The 26,142-nt window shown below is 38.3% G+C and overlaps 1 protein-coding gene across 1 annotated transcript in view; it reads right to left on the bottom strand.

Moving 5' to 3' along the window:
• Nucleotides 1-2,206: 2,206 nt before the first annotated feature.
• Nucleotides 2,207-26,142, bottom strand: part of bach2b (BTB and CNC homology 1, basic leucine zipper transcription factor 2b) — a 275,550-nt gene continuing 251,614 nt past the window's right edge. The window contains exons 3-5 of the mRNA XM_060820958.1: nucleotides 23,804-25,333; nucleotides 8,383-8,589; nucleotides 2,207-2,778 (exon numbers count right to left, since the gene is read on the bottom strand). Of these exons, the coding sequence (XP_060676941.1) occupies nucleotides 2,290-2,778; nucleotides 8,383-8,589; nucleotides 23,804-25,333 (2,226 nt within the window). The 3' untranslated portion in view covers nucleotides 2,207-2,289. The remainder of the gene's footprint in view (nucleotides 2,779-8,382; nucleotides 8,590-23,803; nucleotides 25,334-26,142) is intronic.

Below are 26,142 nucleotides of genomic sequence, written 5' to 3'. Positions count from 1 at the left end.
TTCTCAAATAAAACTTGCAACAAAGTAAAAACTGGCACTTGCAAACATGTCAGGCTAAATTAATGTTTGCTGAATTTCAAGAAAATAAGGTTGTTTTATGGTCATGATATTTTAAATGCAGTTCTTAGAATCGCTAAATATGTTCAAAATTATATTTTTACAGCTGCAAAGTTTATGGACTAAACAGTAGCAGCATTTACTTGGCACACCTGCTGTTAGCATAAGCTCTGTCAGAACGTACAATGCAAATTAAGTTCTATATATTTACTTCCAAAATTGACCCTTAGGTATGTGGGTTTTTTTTGTTTTCAGTGCAATTAGTTTCTAATGTTTTCCTTTCCCAACATTAATGAGCTGGGGTCCTTACCTCAGCTTGTCAGACTTCATTGTTGCTGAGGTTGCTCTAAGTATTGAAAAGATTGTTTGTACGTAACACCAATGTACATTACCAGTTCAGCTCTCTTAAGGTTGACACCAGTTGGAAGGAATGATTTATCTTTTTAAACACTGTTTTGTTAGTGTCAGGAACTTGGGAAATGGAATGCTTTACTACTTTGCAGTGACGGTACCTATTTCTCTTGTAACATCCTTTACTTTGTATATTAATATTTAATACACCACTTTTCAGAACCACAGGGTGTCCCAAAGTTCCTTACATCTGATGATGTACTTTGGAATTGTATTTACTATTGTACAGTAAGATACAACTATTTAATTTCTACAACTGATTTTCACTCAAAAGTGACTTGGATGAATTAGAACTGATTAATGAGTCATCTTTTTCAGTGGATTTGATGAACCCAAATTGTAAAGACAAAAATGTCACCTGGTCCCTTGAATGATCATGCAGCATAGTAGGAATTTTGAATGTTAATACAAGGTGGGACAGCTCCATTTCAGGTGAATTTGTGCACCAGGATTACTGTGACACAACTTAAGTTACGAGAGACTGTTTAACTGAGCAAGTTACTTGCTTTGATAGAGAAAAGGAGGGAGAATTGAAAAGGTGATTTTGGGTGAGACCTTTATGCACAATTAGTAAGAAAGCAATAGTGGCATGCCTAGGAACAGGTGGCTGTTTTTGTTTTTAGTAAAAAAATTGATTGCAGAGATATTATAAATATAGTAATTTGGAAAGTATATTAAACAAATTAACTTTCTAACTTATCAAAAGTTTGTACATACTTTATTTAGCTTCAATGACCAGTGCTTTATTTTCTATCCACATCAGTGTTTAACTCACTCTCCAACCAGAAGATCTTTTGAACATAATTTTAAAGAGCTAAAAATGGAAATATTGATGAATACCAAGAGCTGAACTTACAAAAGTTGTTATTGGTCATTCCAGATTATTTCTGAGAATTCAGTGGCTACAGTGAATTGGATTAGCTCTCAGTGCTTGGTTAGGTAGGGAAGGTAGATAAGCTGTTAACATCATTCTGAACACCTTTTCTTTGTTTTTAAACGTGTGTGTGCAATGCACTAGGTAGGAAATCACAAATCCATTGACAGAGTGCAAGTGGCAGTTTTGACCAGTATCGTTCTACATCAGCAATAATAACAAATCTTCCCTGCTCAAAAGGCACCTTTCAAAGCAGTGCCAGAGATGTCTTATCATTTTAATTTACATCAAATTAATCCTTTTTTTTACTTACAATGAAGTACAAAGAAGGTGATATTGCTCAAGTGCGAAAACATAACTGTCTAAATTCTTAAAAGTTTCGGTCAGATTCTGCAGAAGGCAAAATGGGAATGTTGTAACCAAATTCTTTGTACAGTCCAGATGGTGAGTTCCAGTATTCTAAAGATTAAAACACAGGATGCAGGAGTATGTTACAGTAAATAGGTGTTAGATGAAAAATCATCTCTGACATGTACTGAGTTATGTTGAATATTCAGAAGATTTCCTGAGTTGTTGTGTGACATGGGCCACCAAGCTTGCTGAAAAGACAACTGAGCTATGTATTGGGTCCTTCAAGGTAAAGTGGGTTGTTGACCCATTTCCTTTTGAGAATGAAGGCCAAAATCCTAATAACAATAATTAATAATCATAATAAAATAACAGTGTCATCACTGTCAAATTCCCTGCACAAGCAAGGTATAGCACCATTGAGGATAAACCTCAGCCGTTCTGAGGAATAATACCTAGACCAAATATTGCTGCAGTTTAAGACTGTTGTAGTGTGCATTGAAGAGAAAAAAACATCAATAGATGAACTTTGCCTGCATCCCGACTGAACCTCCTGCTTACTTTAAAGGGAAACAAATAAGATGGAAGAATTTAAAAAGTCATTCGGTGCAATCTTTCCTAGGCTGTTCGTCAGTTGTACATTTATCAGTCATTTCCTGGCAGAAATCTACTGTCACAGTTTGACTGCACTGTTCAAGTGAGGGCCCCCTTTCTGAGCATGTTCCTTGGTTGAGAATCCCTTGCAGATTTCCTGATGTGCACACTTCTACATTGTGGCTAGGTGACCACTGGTCCTGATGATGGGACTCTCCTTGCTCTGAACAGCACTGCATACCATCTCCAATGCACGGTGTTTTCAAGATCTTCTGCTCTAATCCAGCAATGGGCAAGGTGGTACTGCCTGTAGCTGCAGTTTCATCCATCGGCCTAAATACTGGACAAAACTTGTGCAATGACTGTATCTGCTCTGGGTTTAACTGGACATCACCACATACTTCCTGGCAAAGGCATGAGAAATTATCCCATAGTTCTCCCATACAAGCATTCAGCTGGTTCCTTTCCGTCAGTAATTTCTCTTTTTCACAGACCTGAGAGAAACATAGGAAAATGGTTATAAGTAGTCTCTTAATAGTACTCATGCTCTTAATTTATTTTTAAAGGGGTAAATTTTAATCCTTAATAATATCCAGTAATGTGTTAGAAAACAAGAATCTGAAGCTGAGATCACATGTAAATACATTAATTTGGTATTTGAGAAGCAATAACATACTAAAGGTTTGAAAAAACAAGTTTGTATATATTGTTATAATTCATGAAGGGAAGGCAGTGAATGATGGTCAATCGGTTGCTATCAATCTTTTTCTTGCCCATCAGCTGCAAGTAGCAGCTTTTGATATCATTGTCATATTGCCTTTAGAATTCCTGTTCTCACAGTATACGGCAAGAAAGAGATTCGAAGAATAATTTTGGGAATAACACCAACCCAATTCTCAAGGTTCAAAACAAAGAAAGGAAACCTTTTATAGTCTTTGGTTAAAATCTGTGGCAGTGAGCCACATAGATCTAAAAGGTCTGAGGTATGAGTCATGGTTTGTGGTGAGTTAATTTACCTTAGCTGGACATTAGCAAGATCACTGTCTTCAGTAGCTGGTGACTCAGCTACTGAAGACTGGAGAGAAAAACATCAGCCAGAACGTCCTCAATTGCTTTCCAATGACCTTGGAGATCGTAGTGGCCTGTGGCCATCAGACCTAGACAACATGCTTAGTTTGGCAGGATTGCTTAATCTCAATACCCTCCATAGTTAATGTGCCAATTGGCACTAACCATCTTGGTTCATATGAGACCTAACTTTTTGTAAGAGACAACAGATAGCCACAAAGTGGTTATAGAAACATATAGAAGAGGGAAAATGGAGGGAACAAAATAACACAAAATGCAGTAAACTAGTAAGAGTCTTGTTCTAAATAAACTGCTGTCAGAACTCAAGGAATTTGGATAATTGAATTTTCTAAAAGAAATGTTCCTTCATATTGCAGACATGCAACCATGAGAGTGGTATTGTAAAGTGTCATAAAGGACATATAATAAATTGAAGAGTTAGAATCTAAATATACTACAGGATGCTCAGAAGAAGAAAATAATTTGCCAAATTCAGCAAAGTGCCTGAAGCTCTCAAGTGGCCTGAATATGTCACAAGGCATTGTTGCCAAACTCAGGAGTAGTGACTGCATATTTTAATGATGGTCTTACAATAACATTATAATACTTTTTGCTGCCATCATTTTTCCAGGCTGCTCAGAACTGTGTACAATCTAGGTCAGGAAATTGTCCATTGCTGCCTCACTGTAATTGTGTTAGAGCAACTGAATCAAAGTATTCGATATTTCCATGTTGGGACAAAAACTAGCCACCCTGTTCATGCCTCTCAAAATTTTATATATTTCTAACAAGTTGTCCCTCAGCGTCCAACACTCCAGTGAAAACAATCCAAACTTGTCCAACCTCTCTTCATAGCTAAGACACTCCAATCCAGGCATCATCATAGCAAACCTCTTTTGCACGCTATCCAAATATTCTACATCCTTCCTATAGTGTGGCAATCAGAATAGTACACAATACTTCAAATGTGGCCTAACTAAAATTTTAGTCAGCTGCAAGGACCTATGGGTAACTTTTTCACACAAAGGTTGGTGTGTGTATGGAATGAGCTGCCAGAGGAAATGATGGAGGCTGGTACAATTACAACATTTAAATGGCATCTGGGTGAGTAAGGATATTTAGAGGGCCAAGGGCTGGCAAAGGGGACTAGATTAATTTGGGATATCTGGTCGGCATGGATGAGTTGGACCGAAGGGGATGTGTCCATGCTGTATGGTTCTGTGACTCTATAGCATCACTTACCAACTTTTATACTCAATGTCCTGATCACTGAAGGCAAACATGTCTGATGGTCACTTTACCTCCACTCCCTTGTATTGCCACTTCCAGGAAGCTATGGACTTGTACCTAAGATCTTTCTATGTATCAATAGTCCTAAGGGTTCTGCCATTTACTATATTCTTTCTTCTTGCATTTGACCTCCCAAAATGCATCACCTCACATTTATACATTTTATTGTGGCAGCTGTTTGCAGATTTAGACCTATACCTAACTAAATTGAAACACGAGTTGCAATGAAATATGGTGACTCAACAATATTAAACTTTTCAATGCAGAGATTTGTTATTGAAATTAGATGCTTTTTTAAATCGGCCAGTCAATTGACTTAAGTTGTAGATTTTGATGAGGTTGAACTATGAAGAATACTTGAACCTCATCTGCCTGCCTGTAGGGGGTACAGTTAAAAATGAGCAGGTTACATATCTATTCAGATATCAGCCATCTCCAATGAATACTGTAAAGGTTTTGCAAATGGATAGTGTGCCTGCCCAGAGCAGGTAAAAACCATAAAAATCAAGCATGTTTAAAGGCAGAAATAGCCCTTAGGATAAATGTACAAGTTTTCATTGTGCGATCAGTAGGAGCAGAAGTTCTCCTCTGGGCGCCATAAAGAAAATTGCATCCACCTGCCCAAGACTACTTCTTCAATTTTTCCTCCTGCAAGACCCTCCAAATTGTCAAAAATGAACGACACTTCCTCAAAGTGAGCATAAGACCAAAGCCTCCCCAAAATTCACCTTCAAACAGCTGTTTTTTGCTTTCTCTTTATGCTTGTTCCAGGCAGACAGTTTCCTGACAATTAAAAATAACACAGTCTCCTAGTTGCTGCAACTAAGATAGAAACCTACGCTGAGCTAAAATTTCCTGCTTGTCCAAAAGCTGCAATAAATGCCTTTTTAATTATATGCAAATATTTGTTGAATAGAGACTAAACTTGGCATTGTTAAGTAGAACGCTGAGCTGTTGTAAGTGATAATTGATGAATATCACATATCCATATTTATTTGAAAAAAAAATATGCTCACCTCAGTTTCTATTGTGTCAGGTACTAGACATCACTTTTTGTTGGAGGATGAGAGGGAGAGTTTAAATTCTCTATCTTTTGCAATGCTGATTCCATGTCTCTGTTACAATTATCAAGTCATTTCTTTGTTAAGTAACTTAATTCTGCACCTATTCCCATGATTGCGTGATGCATACATCTCACTCGACTAGAGCTGCTGATGGCAGAGAGATGAAAATAGCAATCTTAGCAATGCACTGCAGCAAACAATTTGCTGGCCCCAGTCCATGAGCAGTGGCATTTGCTGTGCACCTTCTGGCTGATATCTTTGCAGTCTAGATAAATACACTAAGGAACATATGTTTAGCAAGTAAGCCCACCAACAGCAATGAAAGGCAATAGAAAGATAAAATTAAGAGTCTTCAACCATAAAACAGATTGAATGTTTTAATAGGAATTGCTGGAAAAGCTCAGCAGATCTGGCAGCGTCAGTGGAAAGAAGTCAGAGTTAACGTTTCAGGATAAGTGACTCTTCCTCAGAACGGGTCACCGGACCCAAAACATTAACTCTGATTTCTCTGCACAGATGCTCCCAGACTTGCAGAGCTTTTTCAGCAATTTCTGTTTTTGTTTCAGACTAACAACATCCATTGAATGTTTTAACGTTTTGTTTAACATACTAAAATGGGCCTTACTGTGGCATTGCTTGTGAGTAGCCTGGTTTTGATGATTTACTGCTAGCATGTTCAACTTGCCTCTACCTTAAGACCCCTTATTGTCTCTCTGTGCACCTCAGACATCAGTTAGGACCCATGCTGCTACTGCTAGAACTCTTAAAAGTGGCAGTTGTTGAGAAACGTTGGAGCAGAACATTCTGCCACTGATTACGCTCATGGCTGACTGAACAACCCAATGTCTTTTACCCACCTCTTCCCTGTAACTCTAAAGGCATTGGTAATCTGAAATCTATCTGAAATGCACTCAAAGACTCAAGCTTCACAGTGCTCTGTGGTCGTGAATTATGAAGGTTCACAACCCTCTGAGTGAAAAATAGATCTCCACATCCCAGAGCTGAGTAGCATCCCTTTATTTTTAAACTTAAATTTTTAGCCTTGGTTCTAGGCTGTCCAACAAGAAGAAACATCTTACATCTGCATCTACCTTACCTATCCCTTTATGTACTTTTTAAGCTTCAATCAGATCACCTCTCAATCTTCAAAACTGTAGAGAATACAGGCCCAGTTTCCTCAATATTTCTTCACAGGACATCCTGGGAGCAAGCCTGGTGTGCTTTTGTTGCACTCTGTCTCTGGCAATAATATTTTTCCTGAGATGAAGAAATCAAAACTGTACACAAAACTCCCAATTTAGTCTAACCAAGCTCCTACACAACTGAACTAAGATCTCATGGCTCCTGTACACAAATCCTCCAATGATAGAGGCTAACATTCCAGTAACCTTCCTAAAGCTTGTTGCACCTGCATTTTAGCTTTCAGTGACTTATTGAGTAGAATTTTCAAGTCCCTTTGCACATCTGTTCTTCCTATTAAAGCAGATAATCTCACATTTTTCCACACTATATTCCATCTGCAATACTCTTGTCCAATTATTAACCCTGTCCAAGTCCTCCTGAAGCTGATTTATACCTTCCTCACAACACATATTAATGCTTAGCTTTGCGCCATTTGCAAATTTGGAAATATTACATTTGGCCCCAACATCCAAATCACTGATACATATTGTGAATAACTGGAGCCCAAGTACTGATCCTTATGGTATCCCTCCAATCACAAGTCTGCCAACAGGAGAATTGCCTATTATTTCTATTTCATTTTCTGTCTGTCAACCAATCATTAATCCATGTTGGTACTTTACTTCTTATCCCTTTACTTTTACTAAACAGCCTCATGTGACAGACTTAACAAAAGTCTTCTGAAAAGTTAAGTATACTACATCCATTGGCTCTCCTTTATCAAGTTTGTATTTTGAAAGCAACTCTCTTTGGGGAGAGGCCAGATTATCAAAGTTGAAAGAAATTAGCAGTTAATAATTGATTTTCTATGTTGTTCATGTCTCTTTTTAAAGATTTACTATTATCTATCGAACATTATGTCTCACTTGTCCAGATTGCGTAAAGTTCATACATAGGACGGTCTTGAGTATAAAACCTTGAGTTATGTCAGACAGGCATCATGTGAAAGGTGTTGTTATTAAATACATTATATTGTTAATAAATCTGTTCATAAATAGTTTCTAATCTATGCCATGACATCACACAAGGTTTATTTGACCACTTCCCACAGCTAAAGAAATCCTCTTTGGGGAAATGATAGGAGTTAGCTCAATTTAGTTTATCGATATTGAATCCACACAGCACATATAAAAGCCAAGTAATGTTACTGTGCAAGGAACAACCTACTTTTATCAACTGCCTTATAAGAACACGACTGTTATACAAATTGAAATTTAAGAACTTATAAATATTTGTCTTTCTTAATGCCACAATTATATCACATTGTGATAAATATGACTTTAATTAGAGCTCAGTTAGTTTTGAGAACATCTTTAGGTTTACACTGAAAGCTTTTCGATTATGTGGACACAAATCCCTGGCACCTTCCAAAGCTCAGAAAGCATCAGTCAGGACTAAGCTTCATTTTTAGGAAAGTTTCGCAACCAGGTGCAAGTGACAAGCAGCAAGCACTCACAAATATCTGAGTTGACCAAATATTTGAAATCTACTTACCAACTTTTGAATTTCACATTCCAGGTTCTGAATACAGTCCAGTTTTCTCTTCCTGCATCGTTGGGCTGCTATCCGATTCTTGCTCCGCCGGCGAACATCATGAATGAACTCCAGTTGCTCAGAGGTTAACTTGTGCATCTTCACCATCATTTGGAAATCATTCCTTGGAAGATCTGTGATTTGATCAATTGGAAAGGGAAGTTTGACCTAAAAGACAAGATAATTGGATAGTTAATACATTGGAACATGTGAAATTTGCATATATCATTAACAGGGTCCAAATTCAAAAACGTATTGCATTGAAAACATAAATCTGTGTATGGATCAATACAACAAGACACAAAGAATAATTCATGTCCCATAAATGTGGGTTCTAGAGAGAGCCTGAATACCTTGTGATATAATATACAATACTGGTCTGGCCTCAATAATTGCAAGATTCATGAATTAGCAATGTATTTAATATGCTGGATACATAGCACTTAATAGAATTTTAAAAATCTTTAGTATTATTTGCAGTATCTTTGTACAAAGTCCAACAGCTTTGCAACATCGTTTTCAGACTGCAGGTGGCACTCACAGAATGAGTCATCAAAATCCTGCACGACAATAATAATAGGTAGTTATATCACTTTTATCCTTTAGGTTCAGCTGCATTAGCAATTCATGATAACACATTTTCATTGACGCTGAGATAGCAACAATTGGAAAAAGAATGAGGCTCTCAGAATGAAAATGTTATTTGGGTAATCTCTGTAATAAAGCTACATTTTAATGAATTTGTGTAACTATAATGTAAAAACATGTTCAGTATAATGGCTAGTTTACATCATTGTTACGGCTTAAACATCAATCCAAGCAATTTACAGACAGAAATAAACATTGAGTTACAAATCACCAAAATTCCAGCATGTTTTACAACACTCTGCTACTAGTTTGGCAAATATGGAAGCTTGCTGTCTTCCTCTTCATAGTGTCAAGGAATCTGACAAGATGTGAAATTAGGAAATAAACTTATTGCAGGCTGCAAATCACTGGTATATGGACCCTTCCGATGATGCGATTCGCAGTCAGGTTATGCCACATAATCTTGGGAACTCAGAAAGGGATATTGTTGTATCCCACTTGTATACGTAGTAATTTATTCTTAGAGCTATTTTTCATTTTTCTCATTTTTCCTTTCTGTCACTTTATATTTCTGTTAATCCAAACATTATGCTCTACTGCAGTAAGTTATCAGATATAATAATGGCAGCATGACACTTAACTTAAAGAATCTGTTTCACCAAATATAGTTTAGTAGCATGGAATGGGGCCATTTGGCTCATCATGTCCACACTAATTGTCAAGCATCTATCTAATCTAATCCCATTTTTCAGCACATGGTCTGCAGCCTTGCGTGCTGTGGTGTTTTAAGAGTCATTTATATACTTCACAAATGTTTGATTGTACCCATGTCCACCACCGCTCGGGTAGTAAGTTCCAGATTCTCATCATTTTTTGAATGATAAAAATCTCCACTTAACTTTCCTCTTGTCCTTCTATCTCTTCCTTAAATCAATGCACACTGGTTATTGACTCCTCTACATATAAAAAAATGTCTTTCTATCCATCCTTTCCTTGCCCACATTATGTTATACACCTCCATCAGGTCTCTGCTTAACCTTCACTTCTCTAATGAAAACAACCCCAGCCTATTCTCTTTCTTCTTATAGCATAGACCCTGCAGCCCAGGCAACATCCTCATAAGTCATCTCCGCATCCTCTCTGGTGCAAACATATTCTTCCTATAATGTGGTGATCAGAACTGTAAGCAGTACTCTAGACGTGTGTGTGAGAGAGTGAGTATGTGTGTGAGTGAGAGCGTGTGTGAGTGAGTGTGTGAGAGTGTGTGTGTGTGTGTGTGTGAGTTTGTGAGAGTATGTGTGTGAGAGAGAGTGTGTGTGTGTGAGAGAGAGAGAGAGTGAGAGTGTGTGTGTGAGTGAGTGTGTGAGTGAGTGTGTGAGAGTGTGTGTGTTTTATACAGTTCTGGCATAACCTCCTTACTCTTGTATTCTGCCCCAGCTAAGACAAATTGCTATATGTACACTTGTAGGCTAACTAAATAGCTCTCTTTCATAAGCAAGTGAATCTCGTGTCTTTTATGAATAAGGTTTTTCTGAATAAAAATAAATTCTTGTTGCAACAGACATATTTTAAACCACAGAGAATGAAATTATTTCGCTCTTTATACAGCATATTTGACATTTCAAAATATATTACGATGTAACATGTTCAAACACTAAAGGCATTGTTCTTCATATATTGTGACCATTTACTCTTCCTTCAACACTGCTTACTGTTAAATATTACAATATGTATTGTCCAAGACCTTTAATTCTATTCATAATGACCTATTTTCTATTGCTTATACTATTTCAATCCAGATAGCTTCTTGCCATCAAGTTATCCCAACTTTATCTTCTTCAAAAGGTAAAAGGTACAGAACCAGATTTGTTCTATATTGCATACAGAAAGTCCTGTCAAGCATTCCAAAAGTATTAATGGAGTTCCCTCCCTAACAACATTTTCAGTCCCCATATAACATATGGTGCGATTCAAGAAGGCAGCTCATTACCACTTCAACAGCGACTAGGGACCAGCAATAAATGCCGGCCACCCATTGACGCCCGCATCCCATGAGGGAATAAAACAAGTAGATTTTGAGATCATTTTCCCAAGACAAAGTTACTGTGCATCTCTCCTCCAAGTTTCCATTCGTCTTTATCAAAATTTAACAGCATGACAATTTTACCCTTCACCCACCATCTGTACCTTCCAATGGTCAGATGATATTTAGAACCCATATTGGTTTGTTTCCTTTGTGCATCATTTTACTTCATTAGACATCACATTCATGACTATCTTTGCCCAAACATTAATATCTTAAATGGGTTAATGTTGTAATAAATGGCACAGACAGGAGTTGATGAAATATTGTTGAAGGTGTTGCTGAAATTAGAACAGGAAGGACATTAATGCTGAAGATTGTCGGTGAAAGTGCAAACCTAGTGGTTATTTATACTTGAGATAAATTTTTTCCTGTATATTTAGCAAATGCATCATGAGTCTCATGGTGGGTTGAATTCAATGGTGCAGGAACATATCAGCTAGATTAATGCTCTTGTACTGGCTCATTCATTATAGACTTTTTAAAAAATAGGACAGTCAAAAATACTTTGCAGTAAGGAACACATCTTCATTACATAGTCAGTACATGATATCTTCTGACATAGAAAACATTTAAGTCACAATATTGACATGCAAATCGACTCCTCACTGGGATAAGAAATTTCTGGTTAATACATATGCAATATTTGGCACTTATATATTTTGAGAGTGAGGCATGCAAGTTCCTGATTTTTGCTGGTCGCTGAAGTATGAACATACAACTTTCTTAACATGATTACTTTAGCAGCATCGGAAAATAGGTACAGGTGTAGTCATTCAGACTGTCAAGTCTGCTCCAGCAGTCAACTCGATCATACCTGTTCATCAACATCAACACCATTTATTCAAACTATCTTCCTTTCCCTTCATATTATTTGTTTCCAGAAAACTAACAAATTTTGCCTTAAACATGCTCAGTAATAGAGCTTCTACAGCTGTCTGTGGAAGGCAATTGCAAAGATTCATCATAAGACATAGAAGCACAGATAAGGCCATTCAGCCCATCAAATCTGTTCCACTATTCAATCATGGCTGACAACGTCATTCTCCCACCTTCTCGCTGTAGCCCTTGATACTCAAGAACGTATCTATCTCAGTGTTAAATATACTCAATGGTCTGAGGCAGTGAATATCATAGCTTCACCACTCTCTGGCTGAAGAAGTTTCTCCTTATCTCCATTCTAAAGCATCTTCCTTTTACACTCAGGCTATGCATCCTTGTCCTAGTCTCTCCTACCAATCTTCCCAATATCTACTCTGTCCAGTCCATTCAAAATAATTTTGTACGTTTCACCCCTCATTGTTCAAAATGCTGGGTAATACAGACCTAGTCTTCTCAATCCCTCCTCATAAATCATTCAAGCCATTTCTGTGATTAACTTCATGAAAATCTATTGCAATTCATCTATGGCAAGTATACTGTTCCTTACGTAAGGAGATCAAGAGTGTAGATAACAGTCCAGATGAGATCTCACCAAGGCTCTATACAACTCACAACTGTACCAAGTCAACTTTACTTTTGTATTCAAGTTTCCTTCTAATGAAGGCATTTGCTTCCTTATTGTTCAGTACAACTCCATGTTAAATTTTAATAACTCATAAACAAGTACACCAGGGTCCTTTGGGTTCCTGCACTTCTTAAACTTCAACTATTTAAGAAATATTCTGCCTCTAACTTTTTTCTATCTAAGTGAAAAATTTCACACGTATTCATATATATTGCAGTCCTGTTGAAGCCTCTCTGCACCCTCCTCACAACTTACATTCATTTTAAAGTCATTAGCAAATGTAGAAATATTACAGTTAATCTACATATGAAAATAATTTATTTACATTGTGAACAGCTGTTGACATAGAACTGGCCCCTGCAGTACTCTATTCTTAAATGTCGGCTTTATTTCTACTCTCCGCTTGCTTGTCTGTTAACCGATACTTGATCAATGAGTATATTTTCCCATTCCTATAAGTTATAATTTTAGTTATTAATCTCCTGTATGAGACATTATCAAAAGCCTTCTGAAAATCCAAATACACCACGTTTATCAATGCAAACTCCTCAAAGTCCTTAAAATACTCCAATAAGTCTGTCAATTATGATTAATCGTACATAAATCAATTTTGACTCAATCCAATTTTACCATTTTTTTCTAATTATCCAGTTATGGCATCATTTATAATTCACTCCAACATTTTACCTGCTACTGATGTTAAACTAACAGGCTTGTGGTCGTCCATTCTGTCTCTTCTCCCCCTTTTAAATAATGGTGTTATATTTGCAACTTTCCTGTCCGCAGGAATCTTTTCAGAATCTATAAAATTTTGAAAGATAATCACCAGTGCATTCACTATCAGTCCAGCTACACCTTCAACAATCTGGACAACTAGACTTATCAACCTTCAACCCTGTTAGCTCAACAAGTATTAGATCTTATCTAATAGTAATCTCTCTTAGTTCCTCTGTCTCACAAATTTTTGATTTCTGGGAGATTTTCTAAATCTTCTTCCAAGATGACAGAAGTTTAATTTTTCTGTCATTTCCCTGCTCGCCATGATAAATTTCTGTCTCAACATTTGTCTGAACTAATCCTTGCCTTTTTGACATACCCAAAGAAGATTGCTTAGTCATCCTTTCTGTTTCTTGCTAGTTTGCATTCATATTCTTGTTTCTCTTTCTTAATCAGTATCGTGGTTCTTCTTTTCTGGGTTCTAAATTGGTCCCAATCCTCAGGCATTCACACTTTCTCTGGCATCCTTAGAGGCCACTTCCTTTGACCTTATACAATTGTCAACTTATTTGGTTTGAATAGAATAGAATAGAAGAGCCTTTATTGCCACATGCACTGAGTGAGTGCAGTGAAAAGTTTGTAATATCGCCTATCGGCACCATCTTAGATACAAGGTACCTTTGTACAGGTACTTTAAGTGTTGTCAAAGAATTGAAACAGTAAAAAAAAACATGGGAATACAGAGTTTCAAAAATCCAGAATGATAATAAAAAGTGACTATGAAGTACTTTTCCAAAGTGAGTCTGTGTCTGCCAGGCTTCAGAACCTGTGGTCACGCTGCCTTCATGCGCTGGCCTCTGTACTGGACTCTCTCTATTGCCTCTCCATGATTCGGTCCACGTGAACTGTTGCCACTATCTATTTCTCTTTCTGTGTTATGCATTAGAGGACCCTATGGCCTATGTAGATAATATAATATTTCTTTAAATATTAGCTATTGTCAGTTTATCCTCAAATCTTTTAGTGTATTTTCCCATGACCAACATACCACTTATACCTTCGTAATACCTTGTCTTAAGATTTAGGACAAAAGTTTCAGAATGAGCTAATTGCATTCAAACTTAATACAAAGTTCTATATTATAGTTGCAATCACCCAGAGGCTCCTTTGTAGTAAGGTTATTGATTCGCTATTTCTGATTACATGTAACTATATCCAAAATTACCTGTTTCTTCCTCGATGTACTTTTCCAGAAACCAATTTGGAATTGATCTTCTAAAACATTAGTGCTGATTTGAATCACCTCGTCAATGTAGAAGTTGATGTCACCCATGATCACCCACATAATATGCATCTCTAACTTCCTGACTCTCACTTTGCCCAAGAATTCACTACAGTTTTATGGCATATAAACAACACCCATCAATGTTTGCAGCCTCTTGTTGTTCCTTAACTCCACACAAACTGATTCTACATCTTGATCCTTCGGCCTAAGATCCTCTCTTACTAAATTATTAATCTCATCTCTTAAGATTCTTTTCACACCTCCTTTTCCTTTTTGTCTATCCTTCCAAAATGCTATTATCTGTGAATATTCAGTTCTCAATCTTGGTCACCCTGTAGTCATTCTCTGTAATGTTAATTAAATCTTACCCATTTACATCGATTTGTGCATTCAAATCACAAATCTTTTGTAAATAGTAAGCCAATCGCATAGTCATAATGTCACTGGACTGGGAATCAATTCATAACCCCAGGCTGGGGATATGGGTTTCAATCCTACCATGGCAGATGATGAAATTAGAATTCAGTTAGGGCCTAGCATTAAAAGCTGGTAACCATGTAAATACTATCAATTGTTACAAATATCCACATTGCTCTTTATGGAAGGAAATCTGCCATCATTACCTGGTTTTTCTACATGTGATTCTTGATCACAGATATGAGCTTCTGAAATGGCCTCCCTTGCAAGACACTCAGTTCAAGGCAAGTTCAGGATAGGCAATAAGTGTTGGCTTAGCCAGCAATGTCCACATCCCATTAGGTGTTATTTGCATTCCATTAGAGTGCCTTTAATTTTGCTTTATTAACATTGTTCTCTGTTCCCATCCTATTTGATGTTTGCTGATGCTTTATCCACCTTCTATTTTTGCTTTCGACTTTGTTTTGCCAGTTTTGAACCCTTGACTATCAGGCACTAATGAATATCCCTCTGAAAATGCTGGAAGAAAGTGAGCACTGCAGATGTTGGAGATCAGAGTTGAAGAGTATGGTGTTGGAAACTTGATCAGGTAGCATCCAAGGAGCAGGAGAATCGACATTTCATAGAGTCATAGAGATGTGCAGCACGGAAACAGATCCTTCGATCCAACCAATCCATGCCAACAATATTTCTCAACCCAATCTAGTCCCACCTGCCAGCACCCAGCCCATATCCCTCCAACCCCTTCCTATTCATATACCCATCCATATGCTTTTTAAATGTTGCAACCACTTCCTCTGGCAGCTCATTCCATACACGTACCACCCACTGCGTGAGAAAGCTGCCCCTTAGGTCTCTTTTATATCTTTCCCCTCTCACCCTAAACCTATGCCCTCTAGTTCTGGACTCCCTTCCCCAGGGAAAAGACTTTGTCTATTTATCCTATTCATGCCCCTCATAATTTTGTAAACCTCTATAAGGTCACCCCTTAGCCTCTGATGCTCCGGGGAAAACAGCCCCAGCCTGTTCAGCCTCTCCCTATAGCTCAAATCCTCCAACCCTGGCAACATCCTTGTAAATCTTTTCTGAACCCTTTCAAGTTTCACAACGTCTTTCCGGTAGAAAGGAGACCAGAATTGCATGCAATATTCCAACCGTGGTCTAACCGATGTCCTGTACGGCTGCAACATGATCTTCCAACCCCTGTATTAAATACTCTGACCAATAAAGGAAAGCATACCAAACACTTTCTTCACTATCCTGCACTCCAAGGTCTCTTTGTTCAGCAACACTCCCTAGGACTTTACCATTAAGTGTATAAGTCCTGCTAAGATTTGCTTTCCCAAAACGCAGCACCTCGCATTTATCTGAATTAAACTCCATCTGCCACTTCTCAGCCCACTGGCCCATCTGATCAAGATCCTGTTGTAATCTGAGCTAACCTTCTTTGCTGTCCACTACACCTCCAATTTTGGTGTCATCTGCAAACTTACTAACTATACCTCTTATGCTCACATCCAAATCATTTATATAAATGATGACAAGTAGTGGGCCCAGAACTGATCCTTGTGGCACTCCACTGGTCACAGGCCTCCAGTCTGAAAAACAACTCTCTTACACCACCGTCTTCTTCTACTTTGAGCCTGTTCTGTATCCAAATGGCTAGTTCTCTCCGTATTCCATGAGATCTAACCTTGTTAACCAGTCTCTTATGGGGAACCTTGTCGAATGCATGACTGAAGTCCATATAGATCACATCTACTGCTCTGCCCTCATCAATCCTCTTTGTTACTTCTTCAAAAAACTCAATCAAGTTTGTGAGACATGATTTCCCACACATAAAGCCATGTTGACTATCCCAGCATAAGCACTTCATCAGGAATATGACCACTCTTCGACCTCGTTAAGATGCTGCCCGTTCACCTTGTATAATTCTCACCTTCCCCAGAACTGATCCCAATGCCTCAGAAATCGGATGCCCTCCTTTCTACACCAGTTGCCTATTTCAATAAACTTATCATTTCTCAGCAATCAATTTTTTTGTCAGCGCATATCTTAAGTCAATAAAATACTGGAAATATTCAGCAGGTCAGGACATATCTATGAAGAGAAACAGAGCTTATTGTCAGAATCAAGTGCCTTTATCATAGCAATGTTAAGGCGCGGGTCACTGAATCAGCCATGTTATTAGCAGGTGAGAATCCCATGGTATTTCCAGATCAAGTCTATGGTAGGCCATCCTGAGAATGATCTTCCCGTCATTAAAGGGCATCACCCACAGCCACAAGTATTAACCCAACAGAGGATGAGCGGCGGGGAGGGGTCATCATGTGGGGAGCATGAGAAACCAACATACGCAGGATAACATGTGAGCACCAGGTTGGTTAACCCTTGTTCAGAGACACTCAGTTCTTGATCGAGGGACCTATCATTGAGGAGCGGAGTCATTCATTCCACTGAGATCACCCCGCTGTCCTTGTTGTCAATCAAACATAGGCAAAAACATCCAAGGTGAGATTATGAGCAGTAGGGATAATCAAATTTCCAACATCAAGTGCTAACTTTTCAGTAACAGTGATCATAACTATCTAATTAGAGAGAAGTGCTAAAATCCAAACTAAAACATCAAATTCTTCCATTGTTTTTGCAAGTTGATTTCTCCATTTTGGTACTAGCCCCTATATATTAGTGAGGAGGAACTTTGCAAGATTGACAGAACTATTTTTGTCAGTGTTGTTTCTGGACACCAGTCCAACCAGCTTCATTCCTTCATTGTGAATTTCTAGTAGTTAGACACAATTCAGTGGCTTACTAGGTCATCTCAATGGACATTTAAGAGCCAACCACATTGCAGTGGGCGTGGAGTCACATGTAGGCCAGACCAAATACTGATGGCAGCTTTCCTTCTGTAAAGAACATTAGTGAATCAGATGGATTGTAATGACAATCAACAATAATTTCATGGTCATCATTAAGTCATGATGGGCGATTTTTATTTCCAAAATTTGTTAAAATTATAGTTCCACCATCTACCGTGGTGGGATTTCAACCAGGGTTCCTACAACAGAATGTGACAGGCCTGTAAATGTTAATTTATCGCTGCATTAAGCCAGTCAGATATCACACAGCCCTTGGGTAGAGAAGATGCAGTCAAGTATAAGGTCCTGCTGCAATCCAATGTGTCACCTCTTGTCTCTTGACCAGTTAGGTATAATTACAAAGGCAACACAACTTGTACCTTTCACTATCATGAAATAAACTACACCTTATATAAAACAAAAGTCTCCTTGTTAAGACTCAGTAGTGATTTATCCTTACTGCTAGTTAGATAGACCCTTAGACTTAGCATAGAAAAGAAGATTATGTTCTTGTGATTATGTTCTATTCAAGTGGCAACAGTAGGTGATTCCCCGTGTGGGGCAATCTAGAATGAGAGTTCATAGTTTTAGGCGAAGGGCTGCCAGATTTAAATCAGAGGTGAGGAGAAGTTACTTCTCTCAAAGGATTGTGAATCTGTGGAATTCACGATCCAGAGTGCAGTGGTTGCTGGGGCACTGAGTAAATGTAAGAGGAGATAGATTTTTAATTCATAATGAGTTAAAGGGTCACAGGAAGTGGGCAGAAAAGTGGAGTTGAGGCCGAAATGAATCAATTTAAATGGAGCCCCGAGTTCTTATGCTATAGCAATCATTAACAGGACTGTCTGTCTGGTACTGCAGCTGAGCAGCCTAAGGCTTTGGATTAGATTTGCAGTTTGTGCCGGTCACGTGGCCTACTGTATATGGCAGTTGATTTTAATAGGTATCATGATGTTAGTAAAAAGATGCATGTTCAAATTCTGCTCCAATTGTTTTGCCAGTCGTCATGACCAAGTAATTACGTTGTGAGAAACAGGTGACCAGAAATGTGAACCGTGATTTCTCTGCACAGATGCTGCCAGAACTGCTGAGCTTTTCCAACAACTTCTGTTATTGTTTCTGATTAAAATGGCTGATTAGAAATCTATTGGGATCTCCTTGGTAGGTTTGAATACTTTCAGCTGCGTTTGCTTGTATTCCTGACTTTACAACTCTGGTGGCATAGAGCTTGTGTCCCTACCTCTGGGCAAGAAGGTCTGGGTTCAAGCCTCACCTACTCTGGAAGTATGTCATAAACATGTTTGAACAGGTTGACTTATATATATATATATATATATATATATAGGATGAAGGTTTTCTGCTATAAGTTTCTATTTACTTTTTTAGCTTTTTTACAATGCCCCACCAGGTCTGCCCGGCATGTTAGACATTTACTTTAAAAGAGTAGAAAGGAGGATTGAGGTTCTTGTGGCACAGTAGCACAGTAGTGGGCTAGAAGATCTGGTTGAAGTCTCACCTGTCCCGCAGGTGTGTCAGAACGTGTTTGAACAGGTTGATTAAAATAAAACATAGACAGGAGGATTGGCAGCAGCACTCTAAACCAACCACAAGCTAGCAATGCTTGGTACCACAGCATATGACACAAATATTCACAACGTGTCTGAGAATACTTAAGACCTGGATCACACACACCCACAAACATAATACTATTAGTCTTTACACTCTTAGGACCTAGGCCAGGAATTGAGCAAGATTGGAGAATACATGCTGCGGCAATTAATGCTCCGTTGGTGGTTTCAGATTTCAATCATAATATAATCCAACCTCAAATCTCTAACTAAACCGGCCAATTCTCAATACTGTTCATTCTTTGGCAAGTCATCTTTCAAGGTCACTAAACATTTAAGTAGGGCAAATGAGTTATTATGTATGGTGCTTTGTAGATAGTCTTGCAAAATGGTGCAACAGTCAGGGAAATAAGTTATGTGAATGTAATGCTTTACATTGTGAATTATCAGTCTGGAATTATTTTTAGTTAACTGTGCCAGTGGACTATACTTTGGCTGTGCCCCTGTACTTGTGATTACATCTTGTCTCAAGTCTCAGAGATGGGATATCCAAATGAGGAGGGTGACCCAGATCTGTAAGAGGGCACATTCCTGTCATTCCAACAAGAAAAATCAAAGGGGATTCCTAAAAGCTGGAATTCAGTCTGACAGTCTGATAGAATCAATTTAGTATTATGAGGCAGGATGTTTTCTAAGCTGACCAAAACACGACAATTTCACGCTAAGGAATGCGTGAAATAGGATGTAGGATTGAAGGTAAGGTTGAAGATTGTTTTAGTTACTTTTAGAGATAGAGAAGTACAAATTTGTGTTTACTTATTCAAGTGCTTTAACGGGTTGGGTAGGTTTGGATTACATCAAAGTGTAACATCCAGACACCCAAGTTAATATTTTGGGCATGTGAGTTCAAATTGTGAAATTTGACCAGAAGGCAACATCTTAGAGCATGGGGTCGTCTATTTAAGGTATGGATGAGAAGGAATTTCTTCTCTCAGAGGGAATTCACTCTGGAATTCTTTATCACAAAGGGCTGTTGAGGTTGGGTATATTCAAGGTTATAGCTTTAACTCAGTTGGTTGATGTATAGTTTGTTATACAGAGTGATGTCAACAGCGTGGGTTTAATTCCTGTATCAGCTGAGGTCACCTGAAGGCCATGCATTCTCAACCTCTCCCCTTGCTTGAGATTTAGCGATCCTCAGGTGAAGCTCACAACCAATCACCCCTCTCTCTCTCTCTCTCTCTCTCTAAGGAACCAACAGCTCCACAGTACCTTATATTGATGGCAACTTTACCGTTGACTTTCAGGGGGATGTTTAATTGGTAAGGGAATCAAGGCTTGTGGAAAAACGCAGGTAAGTCGAGTTGAGGATGATCAGATCAGCTATGAGCTCAGTAAATGATGGAACATACCCAATGGGCTGAATGGCCTACTTCTGCCCTATGTCTTATGCTCTAAGTAAATTATAGATGATTTGGAGGAGCAAGCTTACTGGTCTGGCTGGCCTTTCCAACTGTATGATATACCAACATTTAGAAATCTTATACTATATTAGAGAGACATTCTATCGAGAAATTTACATTATATTTTTGTTGGATATGTTAGCCGAGTATCATCATAAAACTTGGGAAATAGAGACCGAATGGAAAAAAAAGATCTGAACACACAGTGAATTGTGATTACACTGGAAAAAAAACAGTACTCCTATAAACTGTCTGCTTTAAGCACTGCATTTTAGCAACGCTCATGGATTTCAGTAAATTTTATATAATCAGAAGCAACTTCTGTGTTGTTTTGGCTTGACCAATGATCAAATTCATAAACCACCAGGTTACTAAAAAGAATGTAAAGTACTTCTTTCCAAATTTCCTACACTGTAAATGCATTTGAACAAATCTAGGTTCAAGCTGGTGTGAACAGCAGTGACTCGACCACAAAAGAATTCAGTTTTTTTACAATGACATATCGAATTATTTCACTTCCATCAGAAAAGCTCTGCTTTGCACTATTAAAGCAGGGTTTGCAGCGCAATTAGGGATATGACACGGCTCAGACTATTGTGATCACAGATTTACAGTGATAAATTAAAATCAAAACTGGTCATTTTACTCAGCAGTTAAGAAACATTGTAATTTTATAAAATAAAGGAAGCCAAAAGACCTGATCCCTCACAGACATTGTCCAATACATGAACAGTTTCCTTCCTCTTTCAAAGTGCATTGTCCTCAACCTTGCTAGTTGCTATTTTTGATACCTCATTCTCCTCTTAAGGCCTATTGACATTCATTGTGTTTATTTATAGGGCAACGGAAATAATGACTTTCTGGGTTAAAAATGCATGGAAGCATTTTTTTTAGAAATTCAGGTTTTCGTTCAGTCTGTGAGAGTTGGCCCAATACTAAATAAAGTTTAGGCATGTAAAACCGATCCCAAACCATTAATCACCTGCAGCATACATTACACTCTGCTAGATGAGGGATGTTAATTTTCCTTTGTCATTTTTATGATCTGCATGTAAAAAAGAAAACTGTCCTTGGTTCTATTCACATTCATCCTTTCAAAAAATGTTCTCATTCAGAAAATGCTTGACATAAATGAAGCAGATCATTAAAAGAAAAAGAAAATCCCTTTACAGGGAGTTGTGCAGAAAATAATTGTGAGGATGGGCAAGCAATCTGTTCTCTGGCATCTGCCAAAGTCACTCTTTTCCTCACCTCTAGGCTGTGCATGACAGACATGCAATTTGACTAGTCATCCTTTTTGCCTTTCTGTGGAGCACTGTTTCACATCAGCTTTGAAACCTATTCTGAACCACAAACCTGAAATTAGATGCTGTGCAAGGGAGATTATGCAGTTGCTTGCCTGGCAGAAATTGGGTAGCAGCATTCCAAAAGTTACAGGGATGAATTTAACACTCTCATTCCTTTGCAACTTTGTCAGTTATTGCTTCCTGAAGCAAGCAGAGAGATAATTTAGGTGATTAAGTATGTTACTATGAAAGGGAAATGAACTGGTAACCCAATGAAGGGCTACCCCAGTCTCCACAAACATAACCTGCACTCCTGCTACACTGGACATCCTTATCACAGTTTCCAAAACTGTACTGACAGAGTCAGGTGCCTCAAAATTATTTAATTGGCTGTTAAATACCTTTGGATATTCTAAGACCACAAAAGATAGAATATTTATGCAAGGTATAACTTTAAAACTCCAGTCTTACTTGGTCTGGCCTATTGTAACTCCAGACCCACAATAAAGTGATTGACTCTTAACTGCCCTCTGGTTAACTCTTCCATGTTCTGGTCTCTTCCATTAAATCGTACCTGATGACATTTCTGTAAAATCATTTTGTGAATGTGAGCTGTTGTTTACAAATCCATCTATTTAATCCAACCCTTCCTTAAGCTAGGTCAAGTTCTGATAAGACCACTGTAAATCCTTTTGGGACATTCTATTTTAAAGCTACGAAAATAAATACAAGTTGGTGTTCATGTGTTTTTCATGTAAAAATGATGATGGAAAGAACGATGAGAAAGTGTGGTATGTGGTGAATATAAACTTTGCTGCTGTCATTGACTACAAACTACATCTAATTCAAATTGAGGATTTTAAAAAAACTATTTTAAGTGTGTAGAACCCCTGCTGTGCTATTTAATATCCAAAAGTATCAAACAACTGAAAAGATGCACACATTTTACATTTATTAACTAAGCAATCATATTGTAATTATGATCATTATTCTCCTAATATAAAGTAAGAAATATTAATTTCCGATAATTATGATTTTTACCTTGCCTTGGGCTATGTTGAATTGATTTATCCTCTTTTCCTACAGTTCTCATCATCCCCATCCACCTGACCTAGCACCCTGTAGCCAGTAGCCATGAGAGTCACACAGTCATGACTGTCCTCTATAGAATAAAAAGAAGCTGGCAATGATGACACTGTACAAATGCACAGTGTGCTTAAAATGGCAATAATCATTAATGATCTTGCAGCAATCTCCACAGGCCATGTTAGCTGTTTTTCATTCTCTAAACATTAATGTCTTCATTAAAGAAGTGGAAACAAGGATATGATATGTATGTTTCAAAGTAACATTGCGAGGTAGCTTCTATCTTTATGACGTTCTCTCCTCCCTTCCTGGAAAGCATCACAAATTACACTTGAAGCTGTACTGCTAGCATGGCTCAGTTCAGGAATGAACAATTGTAGGCCTCATTATCCCTCCATGATTATAAACGTTGGCACACCATTACTTAGCATAATAGCACACTACTAAGTCTGCTAAAACTGATAGCTCCAGTCAGGATGAATTTATAATTATAAGTATTTTTATTAAATAAATTGCTACTGTACCTCACGTCCTCTCTCTCGAGTTGAGCATGATTCACTGTCCCCTTCTGAAAAGGATCCAGACTCATCGCTGGAGTTGGTGCCATATGATTGTTCACATTTTAATGGTGGTTTACACTGATTAAACATTGCATCTCCAATCATGCTTAACTCTTGCTGTTCTGCAGATAGGAAACGTGTTCCTTGTGAACAGGGTGAAGTGGACAATTCAAACTGGGGTAAACTGCAAGGAGAACCACCACTTCCATCTTCAGGAAATGAGTAAGAGGAACAGGAACTTGAGGTTCTGGTCCTAGTCTCAGATGGAGGAGATCGAGGACACACTTTAATTGGCACTGGGCAGCTGGTTTTACAGGTAGGTCGAATTCTACATGAATTCAATGGCAATAAAGGCTCCATTGCAAGTCTAGTGGAAACACAAGTCTGTGAACATGGAAGTGACTGGCTAGTACCACTCCACAAACCTTTTGGCACATGCTCAGTAAGTTCGTCCTCTAGTGAACTCCCACCAGTATATGAATGTGCAGCAGGAGTGTTCATCCTGTCCAAGGTACCAGAAGAAAATATAACACTCTTTCTGTCTGATTCCAGTTCCTGTTTGCAAATCACTTCACAAGATGGTCCTGTCAGTTGGGATCCAACAGTAAAGCTATTGTTGTCTTTCTGAGGTGTGCAGGATAGTCCATACATTTCGCTATAAGGCCTGTATTCTGTTTTGAGGTCACCCTGAGTCATTCCCTCTTCAAGGGAACAAGATGTTCTGGTGTCTAAAGGTTGTTGCAATTGATTTTGTGTCTCAGTAGATTCAGCTTTTTTAATGAACCTTGAACAAGGAGGTGTTCTACTTTTGGGTCTATCAACACACATTGGACTCATCTGCTTAATGTCCATTTCCTTATCTGCAACTGCATGTTCTACTGCACCAGGTTCACTTTCAGACAAGCATTGAGCAGCATTTTCTGCTGCAATTTCTGGTGCATGTGGTTCAATTTTTACCTGTGCCTTGCTATATCCTTGAGATTGAGTACAGACTGGCCGGTCTTCTTTAAATGTGCTTGGAAAACCTGAGGTACTGGTATGTGGTGTGCTACTGATATGCTTGGTGCAAGCAAGCTGGTATTTCCTGTATTTTGGGCAGCGTCCCATATCATCATTTGATGTAACAGGGATTGATATTACAGTTGGCTCCTTCTCAGATAGCCTGGAAGATGCTTCAAACCCAAGTGTCTCATTACTTATTCTGTCCCTGGAACAGGTAACCTTACGAGTGTCAGATTGCATGTGTTCTCCCTCACCGTCTGAATTCCCATCTCGTACGTTGGACTTTTGGAACGTTGCCATTTTGGTGTAAAGGAAAAAACCATCTTTTTCATTGAAGAGCTGGGCCTCAAGGAAGCGGAAGCAGGAGTCCTCCAGATTGTGCATATGTAGGACTTCAGCACAGTGCATGACCTCTTGAATGTTGTCTCTGCTGAGTAATAGCTTAGCAGTGTAGGCAAACTGCAACAATGGGCTAAATCCTCTGGCGGTGACCTGCAAAAATAGGGAAATTGCCAGCATTACCATCAGCATTGCTATTATCCAAAACACTTCAAGTGTAGTTAGGTTTTCTGACAGTTCTAATGGCCATTAACAAAAACTGAAAAATGCCAGTTAATCTTTTATTGGGTCAGCACTGAACATTCCATATGAATATTTACTTTGGAAAGCAGGAGCTCTGCATGTCAATGTACTGCAAATGAAAAGGCTTTCATTTTTATAATGTTTCATTTCAGCATAACAATAAGCAAAATTCATCAACTTAATAACTACTTAAATACTTTCAGAAAATATTACAGAGAAACTGCTTTAGGGCCGCAGCACTCAAGTTTGCAATGTGCTTAATTCAGTAAACCTTAAACATAAATCCTGACACAGACCGGAAGGCTGGTAGCTCCAATCTCAAGTAGGTATTCAATATTTGCCTGATCTCCCTCGGAAAGTTGCTGAGGAACTTTGGTACGTGTATGGAATGGGCTGCCAGAGGAAGTGGTGGAGGCTGGTACAATTGCAAAATTTAAAAGGCATCTGGATGGGTATATGAATAGGAAGGGTTTGGAGGGATATGGCCCAGGTGCTGGCAGGTGGGACTAGATTGGGTCGGGATATCTGGTCGGCATGGACGAGTTGGACTGAAAGGTCTGTTTCCATGCTGTACATCTCTATGATTCTTTGATCTATAACATAGGGCATTAATGACTTTTCTTCAAAATCATCTATCCCAAAATGGCTTTTCAGCCTCTTCGTCTTGAGCAGACAAGTGGATTATGCAATAATAAAATGTGCTGTATTAATTACAATGC

This window comes from Hemiscyllium ocellatum, chromosome 3 (genome assembly GCF_020745735.1).
Source record: "Hemiscyllium ocellatum isolate sHemOce1 chromosome 3, sHemOce1.pat.X.cur, whole genome shotgun sequence".
Taxonomy (NCBI): Eukaryota; Metazoa; Chordata; class Chondrichthyes; order Orectolobiformes; family Hemiscylliidae; genus Hemiscyllium; species Hemiscyllium ocellatum.
The sequence above is the reverse complement of the archived record's forward strand: the minus strand, read 5'-3'. Positions and strand labels throughout refer to the sequence as shown.